General features: G+C 46.2%; 1 protein-coding gene across 1 annotated transcript; it reads left to right on the top strand.

Annotated features, from left to right (window-relative positions):
• Positions 1-18,476: 18,476 nt before the first annotated feature.
• On the top strand, positions 18,477-20,659 carry PPP1R3G (protein phosphatase 1 regulatory subunit 3G; the record flags this gene model as incomplete). Its single annotated transcript, XM_084280576.1, has 1 exon — positions 18,477-20,659. The coding sequence occupies one exon, from the start codon at positions 18,477-18,479 to the stop codon at positions 19,362-19,364; it is 888 nt and encodes a 295-aa protein (XP_084136702.1). The 3' UTR covers positions 19,365-20,659.
• Between the last annotated feature and the right edge of the window lie 1,445 nt (positions 20,660-22,104).

The following is a 22,104-nucleotide window of genomic DNA, read 5'->3' on the forward strand; positions in this document are numbered from 1 at the left end:
GGGCCAGGGCAGGGGTGAGCCCTGCGCCATGGGTCATGGCCACACTGCTGTCTGGTTTCATCAGGGCCCCACAAGGGATCTATCGAGTACATTGGTTCCTACTGGGAGTCTGTGGCCTGTTGGGTCTCCTGACCTGTTTGTAGGACTAGCTGCAGTCCTACAAGATAGTGGGGAAAGTCTTAGAGCCACCCAGATGCCAGACGGGACTGCAGAGGTTAGCAGACATGGGGCATGGGGCTGTGGGGTCAGGCCCTGGCTCCAGCATGCCGTCTCACTGCACCTGCTGTGCAGCGTGTCTCTTAAATACAGCGCTTACAAAAATGTCCCCTCTCTGCCCTGCTGCAGATTTTATCTTCCTGACTTGGTGGCTCCTGATGGAATTTAAACTGGTACCAAACAACTTCCATGGCGTTTGCTGCTTCTGTGCACCATACAGGGCTGTGTGCGGCCTAACTTAGGGCGCCGCTCAGATCTGTCCACGGGAATCCGCCGAGCTGGCAAAGCTGATGCTCCGTTTTGATACCAGTTTGACAAAAGTAGTTCCCAGAGCTCTCCAACTTGCCCTGGATGGATCTTGACCTGCTATTTCTAGACATGACATTCAATATTAATGCTCAGGGGTTACGTGAGCTTGGGTATTCCACTCCCTTAGGTGGTCGGAGGCCAGGAGTAAAATTTTACCTGGCACAGATTAGTATAGGTTCATCTAGTATAGAAAAGTGTAGGTTGTGGGTCATCTGTTCAACTGCTGCAGTGTCACACAGGTGTGAACTGTAAAATTCCTATGACTTTACCCATTCCCCAGCTACATATCTTAGTGGTTTCGTACCATAAATCAGACACCATTTAAAAAACTCGCTACCTGGTCGGTTGTTGACTGTTTGGCTGTTTGGCTGTTGGCTGTTTAGCTGAGGTAAACAGGTAGCACGTAGTTTTTCCAGGTTTGGGTTGATTTTTTTTTTTTTTCCAGAAACATTTTGTTGAAGAACTTTTTCACAGTCAGGGTGACAGAGCCCTGGGACAGGCTGCCCAGGGGGGTCATGGAGTCTCCTTCTCTGGAGATACTCCAGACCTGTCTGGTGGCCTACCCGTGCATCTGCCCTAGGGAACCTGCTTTGGCAGGGGGGTTGGACCCGATGATCTCTGGAGGACCCTTCCAACCCCTGTGATTCTGTGGTTCTGTGATCTGTATTTCCAGTCTGCTGAATTTACGTTACGGCTTCAGCAGTTGATACACCCAGGCCCTGCTTCTAGCACAGACTGCACTTTTCTGGTGCTCTGTCTGTGTTTGGGTCTGCCTGATGTTGCTGACTTCATAGCTATAAATAGCTGGCAGTGTGAAAAGGCTGGGCCTTGCAAAGTCTGTGTTACAGAACTGTGCTGGCCGCATGGAAGGAGGGATGCTACCAAGGAGTTACTAGTTAGGCGCTTGTGGCTTGTTAGCCTGATCCAGACCTGCTTCTTTCGGGGCATGTGCTTTCTGAGCGTGTGCTTACTGATGTGACATCAAGACTCTGCTGCTCTGAACTCAGTGGCTTGTGTCCTTCAATGCATGAGACTGAGATAAAGCTTTACATCACAAGGTCACTGGTTCATTAACGTTTGCAGGGGAGGGATGAATTCTGCCCTTGTATTGCCTGCATAAATTGGATTAATTGGATCATTATGAGTCAAAAAAAAAAAAAAGGCTATGTAATCGCAGTAGTTGCCTAATTTAGAGCATGCAAACATTAATGGGAAAAGCACTACATGATTAATGTCAGTTATTATCATACCCCCAAGCAGAAGAGCAGAAGCCGCTACGCGCAGACGAGCATCACGCTGTGATGATCAGAAAGCCTGTTCTACTAAAGGGGTGAAAAGTTCAAGCCTCTGATCGATAAGCCCACAGATCCAGAGAGGAAATTTGGCTACACTCAAAGCAGCTTACAGAGTTGGGATGTTTTGTGTTTTGTGTTTTTCTTTGTGAGCTTTTCTATGCTAATACAATTTACACTTTCTGCTAGGGATACAAATGGATGGGAAAAGAAAGGAGGAAAAAAGTATGGTGGGGAAGGGTCAAGTAGGTCAAGATTCATGGTTGCACATTCAGAGTTAAGTCAGTATTTTAGGGGTTTTGGCAGGAGCGTACTTCACTGCAGCTAGCATTGGAAGATTCACATCACCATTAAATTAGTTCAGTTCATGTGTCAGGCAATTAATTTTAATGCACCCTTACATTGCCTGGCCTGTTAGAGGGTATGGGTGGTTTAGAGAACTCCCTGAAGGTACTGAATGACATTTAAAAAGCCACCATTTAGCAGTCCAGTAGTCTGTGCTGGAACATACAGTATTTACCTATCTTTAAATGGGGGATATATATATATACACACACACAAATTGTTGGTAAATGCTGAAGTTTTTATAGTGGTTCTACAGTTTTCTGAGTAATTGGGTATGGGGGGTTCTGCATATTGTTAAAGGAAAAAAGAAAAAGACATTTAAGTGACACCGCTGCTGTAAAGCTATCACAGATTTCCCCAGGATTTCAAACCCGTGACAGGGTGATGCTGTTATACTGCAATTCAGTTTCTGTGTGCTTGAAGAGAGTTACAGGCTGTAGCCAAGAAGAAAGTGATGCCTTGAGGCAACCTGAGGTAGTAGCTTGGAGTAGGGAAGGATCTCTGAAGTATTTCCTGGGACTGTGAAGGTTTTGTTGGGTTTTGGGGTTGTTTTTTTTATAAAAAGACTGAGTTTGGAAACAAAAGTCTGATCTTCACAATAGGTACAATATCTCTGGCTGCAAACCAGAGATTATTTTGTATATTTTGTGCTTATTTTGTATATTTTTTCACTATTAAAGAGCAATCTTAACTCATTCTTACTGCTTTTTTTTTCTGATTTTTAAAAAGTATATTTTGTATATTTTGTGCTTATTTTGTGTATTTTTTCACTATTAAAGAGCAATCTTAACTCATTCTTACTGCTGTTTTTTTCTGATTTTTAAAAAATATCGTTATTAAAATACCTAGAGCTCCATAAAACAAAATATAAACTAATAACTCATTTCAGTTATTTTGAAATGGGTTTGTGTCTCTAAGATCAAATCTTTTTCTTTCCAGTCACCTTTTCTTTCTTAAATAACGTTGATGGCAGAAGACAAGGAAGTTGTCTGAATCTTTTAACCTTGGCTATTGTAATTAGCACTTTGCTAAACAGACACAAACAGATACCTCTGATGCTTCGTTCATCTGAAATGAATAAAGTGTGTAAAACACTGAAAGCCAGCTGTTTACTTGATCAGTGTCAACTGTTCATGTCACTGAGGAAAGTGGAAAGACGGTGAGGATGTGGATAGTTAGCTTTATAGCCTGCTTCTCGGTGATGGAATGTAAAGACGACCCCACTCAGACTTGTGTTTCAGGGAGGTTACAAACCTTCTGCCAAGCTGCTCCCCAAAGCAACTGTTCAAGCCAAGAAGAATCATGAATGGTAACCAGGGACCGAGTTGCTGGATTTGGTTTATGTGCAATAAAAAAACCCAACCCAAACAACCACCACCACCACCACCTGATTTGTTTCTCCTAGAGTTACCCCTCCCCTGTAATCTGGGAAACCTCACACTCCCTCATTTTTGTGATGCTACAGAGGGAGACGTCAGCAGGATAATTCATCTGACAAGGTTCTGGGGAGCAGGAGTATATTTCATCTGTTTTCAAGCGGAGAACAGAGTCTTCACCTCAGCTTGCCTCCCAAGGATCAGGTTTTGGCAGGGCCCTGCATGGTGACGGGGAATGTTCATCCACTTTACCCACCCCCAAGCAGGTCAGCTGTCATTTTCATTGTGGCAAATACCGGGCATATGCAGTGCCTGTTGGGGTGAGCTACTCCACCAGTACTTCCAGCTGAGGAAGAGTTGGGAATCTGTTCCCTGTTCATGCTTCCTTGCAGAAGGTAACAAACTGGCCACCTTCCCCTGGTGGCTCCTTCATCTTCTGGGAAACGTCCAAAGGAGTGCTTCCACACCCACTTTGACCTTCTGTGGGGAGTAAATACTTGTCACTCTCCTTGTCCCAAAACAAGACTGGGAAACACTGCTCCTGTTCCCATAGCTCAGTTTTCCTCCCCCAGCTCTACAGATAATGGGAGACATTTTTCATCCAGTTGACTAACCAACTAAGACGATCACATTAAGCTCACCGTAGCAGTCTTGTTCTCAACCTGTACATAATTTTTCCAGTTATATGAATTGTTCTGCTAAAGGATAATAGCTGTCCCTGCAAAAATTGCCTTGGTAATACCCTTAGAGCACTGTACTTCTAGTAATATTAGTATGGCTCCTCGGATTGCAGCAGATCCCGCTGCTGCTTTAATGCACTGTCATGAAGGTACAGAATGCAAAGCAAAGGGAAAATAAACCCAAGCATTCCCTCCTGCACACACCTTTTAAAAAAAATGTATAGAAATTAAATGTTCCAAGTAGTGTGCACTTTCTTGAATGTCAGCACAGAGTAATTCCTTCCTGTCACAGGTCTGGCTTCCAGTCTCCTTCAGGGAGACCAATAAATCACCAATCACCCCTCTACCTGTTACCATGCGCTCTGGTGTACGCTGATGTGTATTGTGAATAGGTATTTGGATTGCAAGACCCTGCTGGCATTATCATAGAATCATAGAATCATAGAATGGCATGGGTTGGAAGGGACCCCAAGGATCATAGAGCTCCAACCCCCCTGCCACAGGCAGGGCCACCAACCTCCAGGCCTGGATCTACACAAGGCTGCCCAGGGCCCCATCCAACCTGGCCTTGAACACTTCCGGGGACGGGGCATCCACTACTTCTCTGGGCAGCCTGTTCCAGCACCTCACCACTCTTTCTGTAAAAAACTTGCCCCTAATATCTAATCTAAACCTTCCCTCCTTTAGCTTTAATCCATTCCCCCTTGTCCTGCCATTGTCTACCCTTTTATGCCTTTTATCCTTTTATTATGCCCCACTGAACTGTTTCTCTTGCACACACACACCCCAAATCATAAAAGGTCCCAACACTGCACTTCACGCCCCTGCACCCTCTCATGGGGCTGGCTGTAGGAGCCTTGACCGAGGCTAGGCAGCAAAGTTTGGCCTTGCAAGTTTCACACAGTGAAGTTTCTGTCGTCCTTCCGCAATGCCACTTCAAAGTCACGTGGCTGCCCGTTGCAAGCAAAGGGAAGCCCCAGATGGTGCCAGCAGAGGAAGAAAGGCACAGAGAGTGGAGACCGTCCTCTCAGCCAGCTGGAAGTGTGTATTGCTGGGGCTGGGTGGCAAGCTTGCCTCAGCCGCCCTGCCCCATATACAGGGAGTCAAAAGACAGTTACTGGAGTGACTGGATGCCTGATCCATCTCTTTAATATTAACTATGAAATACTAATTTTAATACAACTATGAAAACAAGCGACAGAAACTGTGTAGTCATTTAGAACAACCCAAGATTAAAAAAACTCCAAAAATTAAAAATCTACATGCTTCCAGGTAAGAGTAGTATTTTCGTGAGTTTCTAAGGGTTTAGGGATCAATGTGGCATTAACTGAAGTGGAGGATTCAAGTTGAGAATTGCATGCTTCATTTGGGCAGGATTCAAAGTTTCAATCTAGAAATACACCAAAGTAGTTACTCTGGAAAACCTAGTTAAGAATGATTTTTTTGCACATAAGCCCCTGTTGTCTCAATACACTTGTTTTGGAGTAAATCCTCTATTTTTCTATTTCACTTAACTCCACTTAATAGGATAGCAACATACCAAGCTGTTCAGAAATGTTTATTTTATTACATTAATAATCATGGACACGGACTCCAGTGACCTGCCGTATTATAAATCACTTTCAAAGATATGAATTAAAGTTTCAAATCACCCTCGCTTAGGAACTGTTGTTCTCTATCAGCGGGCTGTCCTTATCATCCCCCTTCAGGTATGTTTTTCACGCTTGGACTGTTTCTCAGACTCCCCCCATGATATGCCCAAGCGCTATTCGTGCGTCGCCATCTTGGCGCCAGAGCATGTTGGTTTCACAAGCTGCCCTGAAGTCATCGTGCGTATCCCTGTGTCATTCAGAGGGCATCCTCACGTTCAGACTTCAATGTGAATTCGGATTTTTAAATTTAGGTTCCTATTTTGAAGTTTTTAATGTAAATTCTTTTGAAAAACTATTGGTGTTACTATTAAAGGAATACCATGAGCACCTGTAGCTTGCACATGTTGCGTTAATAGGCTTTGAATCCTTTCTCTCCAAGACACCTGGAAGCTCTGGCGTGAGGAATAAGATTTATGGAGCCCTTGAAAAGAGGGGTAAGGAACAGGAGCCTGGACACCTTCATGTAAAAATCTGTGAGGTATTTATATCACTAAAAATATCATCCCTGCCCCCACCCTCCAACGGTGCTTGGCAGCAGCTAATATTAAATGAGATCATAGGATCAATGGAAGCAATATTTGTTTGGGAAATATTAAAAAGACTGTGTGAAGGGTTAACTGTCAAATCAGTATAAATACATATATATAGCCATAAATACATGAGAGTGTACGAGAACACAGGGGCGTATGTAAGAGTATAGACACATATGTCTGTGTATACTTACGAGTGGAAGCCCATAACTACAGACGTGACATTATCTTTTTCTCCTGGTCCCTGTAATTTTTAGGACTGGAAGTCTTCCAAGCACCTGTCCAAGAAGGAGTCCACAGAAAGATGTTGCATGAGCAGACTGTTCTAGTCTGCTTTCGTCTCTCTTTCTTCCCTGGGATGTTCATGCACACATTCTCATTTACTAGGGTTTTTTTCCTTCCATTTTTTCATAGAATGACTTTGGGTTCTTTCTGTTTCTTGTTTTAATTCCCTATGTTGAATGAAATACTAAAAATGCCACGTTGAAAGACAAGCGACCTGTGAATTTCTATTTAAATTTAAATTTTGGCTAATTTGAAACAATTGTGTTTCCTATAAATGCGAATTTATCCAAAATGCAAAATTTCCTTTGTTTTTTTTTTATGCGTGAAGTGTTAGAGAAAAAAATTGGCTAAAAGCTCTGCCACTACAGGTCAGCTCTTCACCTGAGGTCCAAGGAGCTTCTGCATCATTTGATACACAACCCATTCACAGCAAAGCCAGTACTGCCATGATGAGAAGGAAAATTCTTTTTACCTTAAGAGCTTGTGAGCTTGTATTCTGCCTTCTGGCAGTTTGTGTCCAGATCAACTTCTTGTCAAAGTTGCCGTGAATGCTTCTGGCCAAACATGTTAGGGAGTAGGCAAGCCTTTCCCTAACAGTGCCTGGAATGCTGTTTTGGATGAAAAATACGGATGAGAAACTGCACCATCCATTGAATCAAGCAAACAGCACAAACTGGGTCGGTGTGAAGACACCGCATCTCAAATAAGCTCGTTGCCTGGAGGATTAGAGCTCCCTGCAGGACATACTGGAAGGTCACCACCTCCCTGCTTTTATCCACTGCACTTCAGTGTGAAAAGTAAAGCAAGCAACTCGCTTCTTGTTGCAGTGCAGCACCGACACTTTACGGGTCTTCCAGTTCTGTAACAGGAATCAAGAAATGATGACGACATGGATTTGGTTGAAAACATAATGATAAGGCATCATCTGAACGTATGGCAGGAAAGAGACATTAGATTTTGCATCAAGTCATCTTCAAATTTGAAAGTAAGACAGGCTTCACAGATAAATGAAAGCAGTCTGCGTTTGGCCAAGATAAACCTTTTGTTCTTGGAGTCAGAAAGAGGCAACTTCCATTGGGGAATGGGTGCATCCTTCATGTGGAGCAGCAAGAGATACCATTTTTCTTCAGTCGAGGGGTTAAGTAAAAAACAGCACATGAAATTAAGTGCAATCTTCAGGACACTGGGTAAAAAAAGGAATTCAACTTAATTTAACCACCAAATCATTCAGAATGAAAATGAATCCATTCTCCTCAAACTCCTGCTCAGTTCATCAGGTTGTTCTTCTGCCTTGGTTGTTAAACTGCTCTTCCTTGATTAAGAAATCACACCACAAGATAACCAAGGGCTCCAAATTTTGTTTCCTTAAGATTGACTTGGATAGTCTTAATCTTACTGAGCTAGCCTTAGGTCTGCACAGTGCTTGGATGGAAAGGATCTGGCTAGGACTGCTTGTATGATTAGAAAATCACAGAACGTAGGGGAGAGGGGCATTAGCTACCAGAAATCATTTCATAGTTGAGACTCTGTGGCCTATGATTTACTTAAAAGTTTCAGAGTTAGAGCCTGCACTCTCTTGCAGGGGCGTAACTTTGGAATTACACCCTTAACATCAGCAAAGTTATTCATGTTGTAAAGCAGCAAGTGCAGTGTGGTGAGTGGACACTGCCCCCCTTACTGCTGTGGGGAACAGGGTTAACACAGAGCAGTGAAAAGTTTCTGTTTACTTTGGTTGTGCTGACGCAATTTTGGATGGGAGACAGAGCTGGGTGTGAATGTCAACGTTTCTTATGCAGGAACATCTTCATTTTAAAAATGTAGCATCTTCTTTCTACTGAACTGCTTTCCAACTCCTTACAGGGCAGCTTCTTCTTGAAGTATTTTCAACCTGAAGTGAGTTGACTCCTTCTGCTTCACCAAGTAAAAAAATATAAACAGCTCAGTTTTGGCACCATTATGTTGCATTTACAGTCTATCATATTATAGAGACGTGAAAAAGGATCTGCTGAATCATGGAGGTATCAGCTCTTGGATGTCTCATCGGCTTAGGAGTGAAAAGAAATAGGAGGCACATGGGATTTGTCTTTTGTTTTTGTTGGATATGAAAATGGAGAGAGAAGCAGAGTTACAGCAAAGGAAGCATATTTAGCTAAATTTATTCTTAAATATTTACTGTATGATAATGTGAACTATGTATAACTGGCAGATGGCTCATGAATGGAACGACCCTGAACTGTGCCAAGCTGGTACTGGGAACAAAGAACCTAAAAGAACTTTCTGAAGTTTGCAACCCCAATTCATGACAGTATGAATCATGATAATATAATTTGATAAGGCTGTAAATGGCACAATCACATACTACTTACATGGCTGGAGGACTTGAATTTTATTTGCTTTGAAAGGCAGGAAGGGAAAGGATAGTCTTGCTGAGGAGGCAAGCTATTTCTAGCCTAAAGGGACTAAATTTTACTGCCACCCCTGACATAAAGCATCTAGCAATGCTATGCAAATTCCTTAAGCTAGTTTGGTTACCTCTTGTATGTTGCTAACTTTTTACTGCTTGAAACCAAGCAGATTTCTGAGGGTACTGAGCACTTACAGCTCTAGCTGAAATTCGAAGGAGCAATGCTCTCAACCCATAAAGAATCCTCTCTACTGGTAAGCAACCTCAAAAGTCAAGTTGCACACTTCCAAAACGAGCACTTGGAATAAGTGGACACTTTTTACCTTTATCTGTCTGCAGTTCAGATCTCTAATGGTAAAATCAAGAATACTTCATCTCAGGGTAGTCTACTATTTCTGGAGCACTTGGAAGATAGTGTGGTGATGAGCACCATGAGCATCCTGTGAGGAAATCTGACCACATCTCCAGAGCAGGACTGGAATACTGTTCAATATTATAAGGCCTACAGCTACACATTGAGCAATGCAGAGAAAAGCAATGACAACACCATTTAGTAGCTGTGCTTAATGAGACAGTCCTGAGGGAAAAATGGCCTAAGAATGCATAATTAAAGGCTGTAGACTAAATGATACATTATAAAAGGGCTGCATTAAGGTTACAAAGGCAACGTGGCTTTGGGAATTTCTAGCCTATCTGTGCTGAAAATCTGTATTCTCATTATTCTTTAAACATGGAATTATTGGTGGCTAATTAATGCTAAGTTGTATTCTACTCTTCAGAAAAAAGTAACGATGCATTGATTTGATGAAATGCAGCTTATATTCCCATAGGAATATGGGCACTAGAAAAGAGTAGACAAAGTGTATTTTATTTACCCAATTTTGCAGGACAAGGTTGTGTAGCACAAACTCCAGCTAGGATACTGTCTTGAGAGAAATTGCCACGGGTTCTTCAAGGAGCAGTTGCAGACATGAGTTTGTACATGAAACTAGCACAGAACTTCAGGGGCTAAACCGAGTTTGATTTAGCTAATTAGTTGTATGTTTTACAATGCTTCTGACATTTTACAGCATCAGTGTGGGGTAACATATCCCCCAATCCTGCAAAGTAATTTCACTGAAATTACTCAGATGTTGCATGTACACATACACTTGCTGAAATTAGTTGTAGGCTTAGGTCATATTCTTGACTTGACCACCAACATCACTGCAGCTTGTTCAGCAACTCTTTACAAATACCCACTACAAGTCCTGGTCAGCCCCATCTTTATTTTTCCTAAGAAATCTGTGCATCCAGGTTCCACTGTGGCATTTTGTCAGCGCACTCAAGAAGTCCACCCTTTCCACAGCTCAGGTGATAAGGGTATAGTGGACAAAGGGAAGAAGAAAGGAGCTTTCTACAACATAGTCACTGTATTACATAAAAAATAGCATCTGTTTTTGTTTTCTTACTAAGATGCTGCAGACTGGTGCAGGCAGAACAGTTCAAGATTGCCTGAAGACGGGAAACAGCATCTTTTCCAACAAAACTGGAAATTGTTCGTTGCCATTTGTTCCCTGAATAAAGTTAATTCTGTACAGGAACCAACTGAGGAATGGTTTGTATCCCCACTGTGAGGCACAGCAAGGATTTTTTTTTAATAAACTTGCCATAAACTTTTATATGACACGTTCAGTGGCAACATTCACACTCCTCTTCCTCCTCCATCCTCTAACCTCTTCTCCCCACCCCAGGCTGCAGCAGGTTACCTCCCGAAGTGTGCTCATCCTCCCTTTCACTTTCGTTCGGCGATCCGTTTCTGTCCTAGACTAAGGCCCTGCCAGGATCCCGTGGGCCTTGTGCTGAAAGGCTACAACTGTGGTTTGCCTAATTTGGTTTAAATTTGGTTGCTGGAGAAGACTGCATTTGCAATTAAATGGAAAAATAGAAGGAATTGCAATCAACCACACCACCAGATGGAGCTTCTTCTCGGCCTTTCCCACTGGAGGAGCTGAAACCGTGGGACTGAATCCGCTGGGAATGTCGGACTTAACTCTAAAGGAAACAGAGAACTCTTTTTTTTTTACGTCTGACCATGCAGAATTGAGCATGCTGACATTCAGATATGGCTACTGCAGGGGCTTTTATTTGTATACTGTTAAGGATAGCTATTGTGCCACTCCTTTGCTTTCGCAGGATTAGGCTGTATCATGCAGTCCCATTACTCATTCATGCACCAGGGAGGTTTCAAGGCTTACTTGTTAGAATGGTCCAGTAATACTGCAGCAGCACGTTTTTTCTGCTCTCTTTTTTTTTCCCTACTGTAAAAACTACAAACATTCTTTAGAAATGTAAACCTCTCTTTGTGCAGACCGCTACGTAATGTATTGTAATTCACTGAAATTCAGCTCTGAAGTCTTTTTTTCTCCCCCTGTGCATTTAGCAGTGTTGTATTGTGTTACAGATACCTAGTTGCTGGTATATATGTACCTCAGCTGAAGTTACGATGTTTGTAAGTCATGAGAATCATGGGGAACTGCAGAGACAGGGTTAAATTTATTCCCTTTGCAAGCGGTTTGGAAGACGACACATTCAAGCAAACAGTTTTTAACACCGAGTTTATACAGCAAGATTACTTGGAAAGCCCACTCCTGTGCTTTAACCCAAGGGAAAGAAATGAGACTGACGTGCAGCTTACCCAGTTGTGACTGCTGGGCTGAAAAGGTTGGCCTGCATTTGCCAGGAGCTACTGGAACAGGCTGCGTTGCACAACTCTATTTTCCCAAATGACAGGGAGGTACCTGAGCTGATGAGGTAGGTTAGCATTCCACTGTGCCACGTCAAACACCACTCCACAGACCGTCGGAGGTTTCGCCAGCTGACGTCACGAAGGTCCTTCTGACCAGCCGGCCAATTCTGTTGTCCCGGGAGAGTCCAAGTGAGTTCATGGCGCTATTGATTTGGAGTGAGCTACACGCCTTGCTGCTTGTGACAAAGGCAAACACAGAAATACAAAACAGAATTTATGTGGGTACAAGTTCATGTACCCAAAGTTCATTTTCCCTTTTCCTGTCTCATTTCCAGTGGGCAAAAATGTCATGCCTTTGACAGGAGAAGGAGGAGAAAAAAGACCCCTAATGCTTCAGACATCTAATACCCATGTGCTAACTCAAAAAGTGGGTCTACAGAAGTGGGTTTTTTGTCCCTTATGTTTCATACACTTTCCAGGAGTTCATTTTGGAGAGTACAGCAATCATTCTGGATTTTGGAGTGTCCTTAGTCAACAGGTAGACAGACATATGTTCTGTGTGAGTAAGTTTCCTTGCAGAGCTGTAAGAACAGGTTGGGTTTTGTTTTCCAGAGGCAGACTGCTAGGTGGCAGGGCAGGAGCAAAATCCAGCAATTTTAAGATAGACAGCAAGAAAAACAAATGTATTCTTTTAACAGCCCAGCAACAGTTTTGGAGGTAGAATGCCCTTTATATCAAACTACTCTGGATAACTACTCTGGATAAGATGGAGCTTCTTTCTCACTGAAGTCCAAAGCAATATACTAACATAATATAGGGTGGGAATTTGCCCCCTATGGTATTTTTCCTACACTGCTATATAAAAAATGCACATAGAGGTTGTTCATGTGAGAACCTGGACCCTAGTGTTCATCAGACACCTTTGAAGGAGAGGTGGTTCTTCTACCTTCTGGAGATCCACATTAAACCAAGAAAAACCCATAAACCAAAACCTGTTTTCAACTTCTATGCTACAGATGCATTTTGGAAGCTGAAACCATTTTTCTCACTGAATCTGAACTTTTCCTTGTCCAAGACTTTCTATTTGTGTTAAACTGTTGAAATGCCACAGTAAGCCTCTGTCAGGATGGCAGCTTGTACATAGGAGGGTTGTTTTTTTTTTTTTTATCAAAACATAATTTACTGATTAAAAGTCTGACAAATGATTTAAGATTTTTCAGTACACCACATGAATATAAAATGTTTAGCTAAATGTCTGACATCTGCCAAAGGATTTAAACCAAATCTTGACACGTCTAAGAGACAGAAGAACCAAGCCACACTTCAGAAATCTTAGTGAATGGAAAGTTTTTTGTGCAACATGGTTTTGTCACAGTTAATGCCAGCTGCAGTCTGAATTTAGCATTTGTCCAAGTACTTGGAATCTTTTCCATAAAGTTTCTGCAAAACAAAGTAAAAATAAGAACCAAAAAAAAACCCAAAGAGTCCTTTGCAACATTGCTGTATGTCTGCTCACTGTGAAGAATGAGCTCAATTTCGTATAAGCTGCAGAACAATCTTGGACCTACTGGAATGAATGACAAACCTCCACCCTTGAGGAGGTTAGCATTTCACCCAGATGAAGGGACATTACTTGCCTTGTTGCCAAATACTTGGTACAAGTAACCGAAAGGGATATTCCACATCCCTTTGGGAATTTCATATATTTAATCAGTACATCCCACAGGCAACGTCAGGTGCAAGTCTGCTGGGAGACAAGACAAAACACACAGCAGACATCTCTAGAAGTGATGGTCTGGGAGACTCCACGCTCTAAAGGATTTTGTTTGCTAAGCATCCTGCAGAAATTAGGTTTAAATCTTTTTATTTAAGATTTGGAAACTAAAACTTCCAAATATTTGTTTCCATTTCAGTCCTTCTTCCATTACAGATCTAATGCAAGCCCTTCTGGAGTACAGCCACCTGGTTTTGCTGTGTAAAGAAGAAAATTAGGTCTAATAATCTAACTTCTGAGTGATTTCTATTCCAGTCATATAGACCCACTGAGTTTTTCATTCAGAGTTTGACCACCCTCACAAACATAGTGAAATGACATCTCAGCCTTTCTGAGAACACAGAGAAGCTAGAATTTCCCATGGGATAGAGATATTTTTATATTTTATTGAGAAATGGAGGAGGCTATTAATATCCTCCCTGCCCTTTTTGTACAAGCAACGTGACTGATAAAATTGGGGTGAAGAACTACAGGGTTTTCAAAGCAAAGTGAGGAGCTCGTTCAGAATGAATGTTGCTAGAATTTGAGAATAGAGGTTATTAATTTTGTGTATGAACTGTGATAATCCCCACGCATTTCTAGATCCCTGTAAATTGTTCCATAGTGCTTAGGAGTTATATTATTCCATCCCGCTTTCCGATGAGCTGTTGTCACATTTTCTGAGAAAAGACTGGAGTGGGAAATCGGAGAGCTTTTGGTATGTTTGAACTAGGTGCATCCAAAAGTAGAATACCACCTTCTTGGACTAACTGAAGAGTCTGCTAGTTTTGCATTCGAAGGTTGAATTTGATACTAAAAGTGCATAAAAACAAACGCTGAGCTTCTGGATTATATTGAGTGGTTGAGGTCAACCAGCAGCATCCTCCAGCTGCTTGACTGGGGGTCTGCAAACAAGTATTTTCATGTTTGCTTTGTGTCCAAATGATGATGACTGTTGATCCAAGCAGCTAGACCAGTTTATTAAGCTGCACATGAAACAGAGCTCTAACCTAGAATTTGTGATCTAATGACTCCTGAGAAACACACACCCACGCACAGTGAGAACTGAGAAACTGATACCACTGATTTTTTTTCTTTTTAATGTCACTGAGTAACCATCTTAGGATGCAAGTGCTCCTGCCAGATGTCTGGGTTGAATGCAGGATGGGGACAAGGTGGGCTGTTGGGAAATAAGAAGTGGGGAATCACAGAAGGGTAGGGGTTGGAATATGCCCCTGTAGATCATCTAGTCCAACCTCTGCTAAAGCAGGATCACCTAGAGCAGGTTGCACAGGACTCTGTGTCCAGGCAGGTTTTGAATGTCTCCAGAGAAGGAGACTCCATAACCTCTCTGGGCAGCCTGTTCCAGTGCTCCATCACTCTTGGAGTCAAGTTTTTCCTTTTACTGAGATGGAACTTCCTGTGTTCCAGTTTGTACCTGTTGCCTCTTGCCCTGTCACTGGGCACCATAAGAAGAATCTGACCCCCATCCTCTAGACATCCACCCTGTAGAAATTTAGAAATGCTTATCTGATGTCCTCTCAGTCTTCTCTAGGTTAAACAGCTCCAGTTCTCTCAGCCTTTCCTCATACAAGAGATGCTCCAATCCCCTCATCATCTTCGTAATCATCTTTTGAAATGAATAAAGGTGCTGTGCTGATCCTGTGTGTGCTTTATGACCTTAAACATAACTGTTCAAAGCTCAGGGAATGTAGAAAGCTTCCTGACTGTGAATAAGCCCCTCTTTCCCTAGGAAATCTCTCCACTTTTATCTCAACATTTTCTTTAATAACAAATGTGGTAAGTTAGAAGCCTGAGATGCTGGTCAGCCCATCTTTTTAAGATAATCCATTTTGAAATACTTCAGAGAGGCAACACTAAATGTCTCCTTATTTAACGTCCACCGGCATGTCTTGTCGCATAGCTGAACATCTGTTGTAAAGGTTTATCTGATTGTAAATTACTCCCTTTCACAATGGTAGGAATCGATTACCACTGAAAATCCGACTTCCCTTCGCATGCTGTTAACTGCCCAATTTCAATTCTTTCCCTCCAGGACGGATTCCTGTTGCCTTAATCATAGAATCACAGAATCATAGGAGTTGGAAGGGACCTCCAGAGATCATCGGTTCCAGCCCCCTCTGCCAAAGCAGCTCCCTAGCTCATATTGCACAGATAGGCGTCCAGATGGGTCTTGAATATCTCCAGATACAACTGCTTTTGCTTAATTTCTGTGAAGGGTAGTCCTTTCTGCAGGCCCGTCTCCCAGTGTTATGGAATACGTAAGAAATGTGTATTAATTGCTCCAACATTACTTTACTTTTATCAATATTTACAGTAAGTTGCTCTTTCTGCTGTCCCTTATTTTGCTTGAACCTCTCACTTTCCTCTGCAATTTCTAGTAGTCCAAATGGTTTCGCTTTATCAGCAAATGTCACATCTTTTCCCTTTGCTGCTTAAAACATTTGTTGATTTGGCAAGGGGAGAAAGCACGTGTTAGTGGAGTAAATGCTGAGGAAGTAAGGGCTGGTTTCTTTGTTTCTCTTTTCCTCACCATAAGAGTTACTACTTTTAGAAAGTGCAGTAGTAGCGTTGGGTTTTATCTAAGGAATCTTGACAATGTTCTAAGTACTCAACACCATTACCTACACATCATCTACTTGTTCTTCTTTCCAACTTGGTAATTTGAGGTGTCACAAGCCTTGGATAAGTGGGTCACGAGACGTCTCATTTCCAGGCACAGGTAAGAAAGCACCTGCATCGCAACACGTTTTCATCACAGCCAATGTCAAGAGTGGCCCAATATAGTCATCTGCTGCTCTGCAGTCACCTGCTGCTCTGTTACAGCGGGTCAGGAGCGACAGTGAAAGCAGGAGAAACCGGTGCCTCCCCTGCCAACTGTCACGTGCTGGAAGAAGACGGTTCCCCTCCTTCCTGGGCCGCATCGCAGCCCTCAGCTGGGTAACGCAGGAGCGGGGTCCGTGGTTTAGTTGAGACTGATTAGTTCACAGAGCTGAACTGGTGGCACAGGAGCTTGCTCAGATGGGTATGGGCAGAGGAGCGCTCCTGTGAAGGCTCCAGCAGCAGCCTACAGCAGAGCAACGGTGATGAACAGTTGACAGCAAACGGGTATTTGTCATGTTTTCCATTAGCACAGCTGGTGCCAGCAGGAGTGTTTGTCCCCTTCTTACCACGCTCTAAACCGAACTACTAACAAACAGCAAGTGCATAGTCAGAAGCCAGAGGAGTTGGATTATCTGGCACTCCTGAGTAACTGTTTGCTGCTCAACTCCTCCATCAAGGTGCAGCAAGAACATCCTCAGAGCAGTGCCTGCCACGGCTTTCCTTCGTTGATGCTTCTGCTGCTTTGACATTCATTCCTCAGCGAGACCCAGGCTGCACACTGAGTTGAACTGCGTGGTATTCACTCATGTTGGGAGGCTGCTTTTTGGCAATCAGACCACTGCTAAAAATAAAACAAACTATGCAAAACAAACAAAAGAACCCTCTGATAAATCCATAGTGGGGGGTGTGTTGCTTCAGAAAGTGCCATGCTATCTGCATATGCTTTTTAGTGTCTCTTCCATGAGAGAAAGAATGAAGTTTAATAAGGTAGCCTTTTTTGCAACCGCCTGTGAAAATCACCCCCAGACAATAGCAGCGCCACATACACAGTGTGGAGTTGGGTTTGGAAAATTCTCAGATACGGATCTCACCATGCTAGTCAAAATACCTTGTTGTGAGGGTGCTGATGCTCAGAGAATAAAACCGAGGGGGAATTCTACTTCTCTTTATGCGTTTAAAAGGTAAAGCCTGCATTTTATTTTTCCTCCTTGAGTGGTTTTTTTTTTGGTTTTAAAAACCAAACTGGAAACTCTGAAGGCAGCCTGACCTTCAGAAAGGGTCCCGGTGCACACGCATGCACCTCCCGAGCCTTCGGACTTGGGCTTTCCACAAGCAGAGCGCGGCTGCCATCAGCCGTGGGTGGGAGATGGTTGAACAGCCTTGCTTACAAACCGCTGCACATCCTAAAAAGCGAATGCCTTTGGCGTAAGCTTTTCCCTGCAGCGGGTCGGGGCGGGGAGGGGGGAAGAGGGAGGGAGGGAGGGAGGGGTGTCTCACAAAGTCTCAGCCGCAGGAGATGGGACCCTTCACGCCGAGCACGGCACACGGGCGGGACTCCGGGAACCGAAGGGGAGGAGGGAGGCGGCTCAGCCCCAGCCCCGGGGCGCCGCTCGCCTCTCCGCCGCCTCCCCGCCTTTGCCCCGGGGCTGTACCTCCTCCGTGACGGATGCCAAGCGCGGTGCCGGGGGACGTCCTGCCTAATCCTGACCCTCTGGGGCTTCTCTTCGGGGTACCTCCGATAGGTGGAAGCCTAAATCATGCTGAGGGTGATATGCTGATTAAATATATTAATAACCAAGGCTGCGCCAGCTGCCCGTGACCCCGCCTGTCCCCCCCGGCCTGACTCCCCGGGGCGGAGCGGGCGCGCAGCCCCGGCGGCAGCGGGGGACGGGCGCCCCCCCCAACCCCCCGCCGGCTCGCCTGGCCTCGCTCCCCTTCTCTCCTCCAAAGCCCCATAAACCGCCCGGCCGCGTTGCTCGCAGCCCTCTCCCCCGCGCCGTGGCAACGGCGGCCCCGGCGGCGGGCGGCGGGCGGGAGGACGTGCGTGGCCACCCGTCGCGGCCGCTGCTGTTTCCGTATTGCCCGTCCCGGGAGGTCCCGCCCCCGCCCGCAGCGCCGCGGCCGCCCCAGCCCCGCGGGGAGGCTCCGGGCCTGGCGGGGGAGGGGGGGGGGGCGCGCCCCCCGCCCGGGGCCTGCGGCGGGGGCGCCGGATAAAGCGGTGCCGGTCCGTCCGCCCGCCGCCACAGGGGCGGCCGGGACGGGCCCAGCGGGGCGCCCCGCCATGGCGAGCCCCGCACGCCCGCGGCAGGAGCTGGCGGCCGAGGAGCTGCGACTCCGCGGCGCGGCCCCGACGGTGCCCCGCGACGCCAAGAGGGAGGCGGCGGGGGAGCGGCTGCTGCTGCTGGAGCTGCGCCGCTGCGGGCAGCCGCCGTCCCCCGTCCCCGGCGAGCGGCGGGAGGAGGGGGAGGAGGAGGAAGCGGAGGAGGAGGAGGAAGCGGCGGCGGGCGAAGACTGTTGCGGCAAGTGCAAGAAGCGGGTGCAGTTCGCTGACTCGCTGGGGCTGAGCCTTGCCAGCGTCAAGCACTTCAGCGACGCCGAGGAGCCGCAAGTGCCGCCCGCCGCGCTGTCCCGCCTGCAGAGCCCGCCCGGAGAGGAGCGGGACGCGCCGCCGCCCGGCGAGGAGCCCCCGGCGCCCGCCCTGCGCCTGGTGCCCGACTTCCCCGACGGCGGGGAGCCCAGCGCCGAGCGCCTGCGGCGGCAGCGCGTCTGCCTGGAGCGGCTGGCGCGGCCCCCGGCGCCCACCGACGTGCGGGGCACGGTGCAAGTGCTGGGCTGCCCCGGCCCCAAGGAAGTGATGGTGCGCTACACCTTTAACGAGTGGCTCTCCTTCGTGGACGTCCCGGCCGTCCCCGTGCCCCCGGCCCCTGCGGCCGCCGGCGACCCGCCGGCCGAGCGCTACAGCTTCGCCCTCTGCGTCCCGCCGAGCCTGCGGGAGGGCTCGGCCCTGCACTTCGCCATCCGCTACCGCAGCCCGCAGGGCGAGTACTGGGACAACAACAGCGGCCGCAACTACACGCTGCGCTGCTGCGGCTCCCCCGGGGGCGGCCCCACGCCGCCCGCCGCTGCCGCCGCCGGCAGCCCGCCGCCCCCCGTCGCCCCCCGCTACTGACGCCGGCCGGGCGAGCGGAGCGGTGACGGCCCGGCCGGGCGGGGGGCGGCGGCCGCGTCCCCGCTCCCAGAGGCCCGTCCCGGCGGCTCCCCGAACCCCGGCGGTGGTTTGCGAGCGGGTGCCGCGGTGTTGCCGGCGACACGCGGGTGTGCGTGGGCTGCATTGCTGTGGCTTGTGGAATCGTTTTCCTTTCTGCTTGGTGGGTTTTTTTTGGAGAGAACGAGGAGACTGAGTAGTGTGGGCTTTGCTTTTCCCCTCTTGAAGTGAGTTTTTGAGGTCTTGATTTGGCCTGAGTAGTCAGCGGTGCGCGGAGCACTTGTGTGAAAACTTAACGGCGTGTTCCCCGAGGCTTAACGTGGCATCCCGGTTTCCCCATTCCCACCTCCCTTTCAAAGGCAGCAAACGGTATGCCTTGCCTTGTCTTTTTCTCTCTCTTTTTTTTTTTTTAATTAATTTTCTTCTTCTTTTAGTTCGATGGACTCCATAACAATACGATTCACTTCTGTGATCACCTGCCAAACTCTTGACAGGCTTGTGCGCCCGTCCCACCTTTGCCGTGCCTGGGGCAGCTCTGAATGACAGGCAGCCATCCTTCTGGGCCTGGATCTGGGGCCGGACTGGGAGGCTCTGGTTTTTGTCATTCAGCACACTTGGATAACGTTCCCCGCCTTCCCCGGGCTTGTGTGTAGATCCTGCTCATAGCAGCCAACGAGGACTATCAGCAAAAATATTTTTGCTTAAAATAGACTGGTGACTTCTTTTCACACAATTGACAAGTCTGGAACCGGAATAAAGGAGGAGCTGGAATATTTGCTGACGCTGGGTTTATCAAGGAGAACTTTGGTAACACCTTTGGGTAACGCACTGCGGCGTGAAAGATGGTGTCTGTCTCACATGCAGTTCTGTGTTCTCAGATTTGGGGAGCAGTGACTGATTTGGGTGACCTGAGGAGTCACTGAGGAGTGGCAACGTGATACAGAGAGGGTGTCCTCAGTACCCAAGGAAAACAAGTGCCTTCTTAGTTCAGCTCTCCGTAGGTTACATTTTGTACCACACTTCTCAAGTATTTATAATTTATTCAGCTTGTTCTGCAACATCTTTTTCAGTATTTGTGTGTCGTTGGGAAAGGGGGTTATTGAGCACACCGCTGGACTTCAAAGCACTGGACACTTCAAATGATTCCTGTACTCTTCACTCTTGCATTGCAAGCCTAGAGGTTGACTACTACTGGCATCCCAAGTCCCGAAATTAAGCAAAAACTACCAGTGAAAATGGGTTTGTACGAATAAAAAAAGCTTTACAAAAGTTAACAAGCTCACCATTACAAATCATTTTGTTCTGCATGGCAAAACATAGCAGGATGCTTCTTAATTTTGCAGCCTGGTTGTGCCCCTCCCCTAACGTGTGTGGTGCGGAGGGGATCAGGCTGTTAGGGTGCCTCACTGTGACCAGGGACGTGTCCCGGCTGTAAGAGGCATTTCAGGCTATAGCTGAAAAAGACAGGGGTCCTGCCAGAGCCTCGAGGCAAACCACCCTGTGAGTACAGGATGGCCCAATATGCTCTTGTACCCAGCATCTTTTGCAGAGCTGTGATGTGAGGAAGCTTTACTAGCCTGGGGGGGAAATAGACTGGTTTTGATCAAATTCTGTTCTGGCTCTTCTGTGGCTTTGACTTGTTTTCTTCTGATATGGTATCTCAGCATTCAGGGTAAATTTTTGGATGAAAAAATAAGTAGGTAAGACATTATCAGAATGCAGGAAATGTTCTGACATGGGTGCATGTTCTTCAGCAAGACCCTGGAAGGTGATTTTCCTTTTTAAAGCAGAGCATAGTGGGTTTTCTCAGCTCTTTATTTCCCCTGAAGATGTAAAATGTCTTAAAGCCCATTAGGAGCACGTTAGAAAAAATTGCACCTCTATAAAGTTCCCCATACTTGAAAATAAGTCTGCAGGTAACCTGTCTCTTCAGAGCGCTGGTACAAAACCATCTTCAGACTGAAGTTCCCGAAGTTTTGCTAACAAGTGTGCTGTTACCCAAACAGCTAGCCCTCCTTCCCACTCCCCCCCCAAAAAACCACCCTTACCAAAACCACAGTGTGGGTATAAAGACAAATATAAAGAGGTGTTTCATTCCTTAGACCAGTAGAATCGTGTTGGAACATCCGAGAGCCAAAAGTGGAGCAAAGTTCTTACTTGTGTTCTCCAAGTTAGACGTAAACTCTTGCCACAAGCACGAAAGGTTTTAAGGGAGAACAGTGAACTCTACCACTTCCCTACGCAAAGCTGGCTTAAAACTGTCCTGCGTTACAGGATTACAGGGTATTACACGGAATAATCTGGTATGCATTAGCCTTCGCTGTGTCAATGGAATAGCAGCGTTCTTAAGCTGATACGTGATGCTCAAAGCATTGAGATTGATGCTTCATTTAAGTACCATGTAAGATTTGGGGCTTCTGGAGCCTGTTCCTTATTCTGTGTTTTGTTTATTAATTGCTTCAGAGAAGGAAATTTTAAAAAGAAAAGGGGGCAGGAGGGAGGGATCACTCCTTAACCAGAATTTGCAGGAGTGGCCATACTTTGATGGCTGTGTCTGGGCAGAGGTGCAGAGCTGGTACCCTGAAGCATCCCAGCTAGGCTGTTCCTATCGACAGAGGGCTGGAAATGTTTTCTGCTGTGCTGCCAACGGTGGGCAAGGGGTGTAAATGACCCACATCCAGAAAAGGTAACGTGTGATCTGAAA

This window comes from Gallinula chloropus, assembly GCF_964237585.1.
Source record: "Gallinula chloropus genome assembly, chromosome: 2".
Taxonomy (NCBI): domain Eukaryota; kingdom Metazoa; phylum Chordata; class Aves; order Gruiformes; family Rallidae; genus Gallinula; species Gallinula chloropus.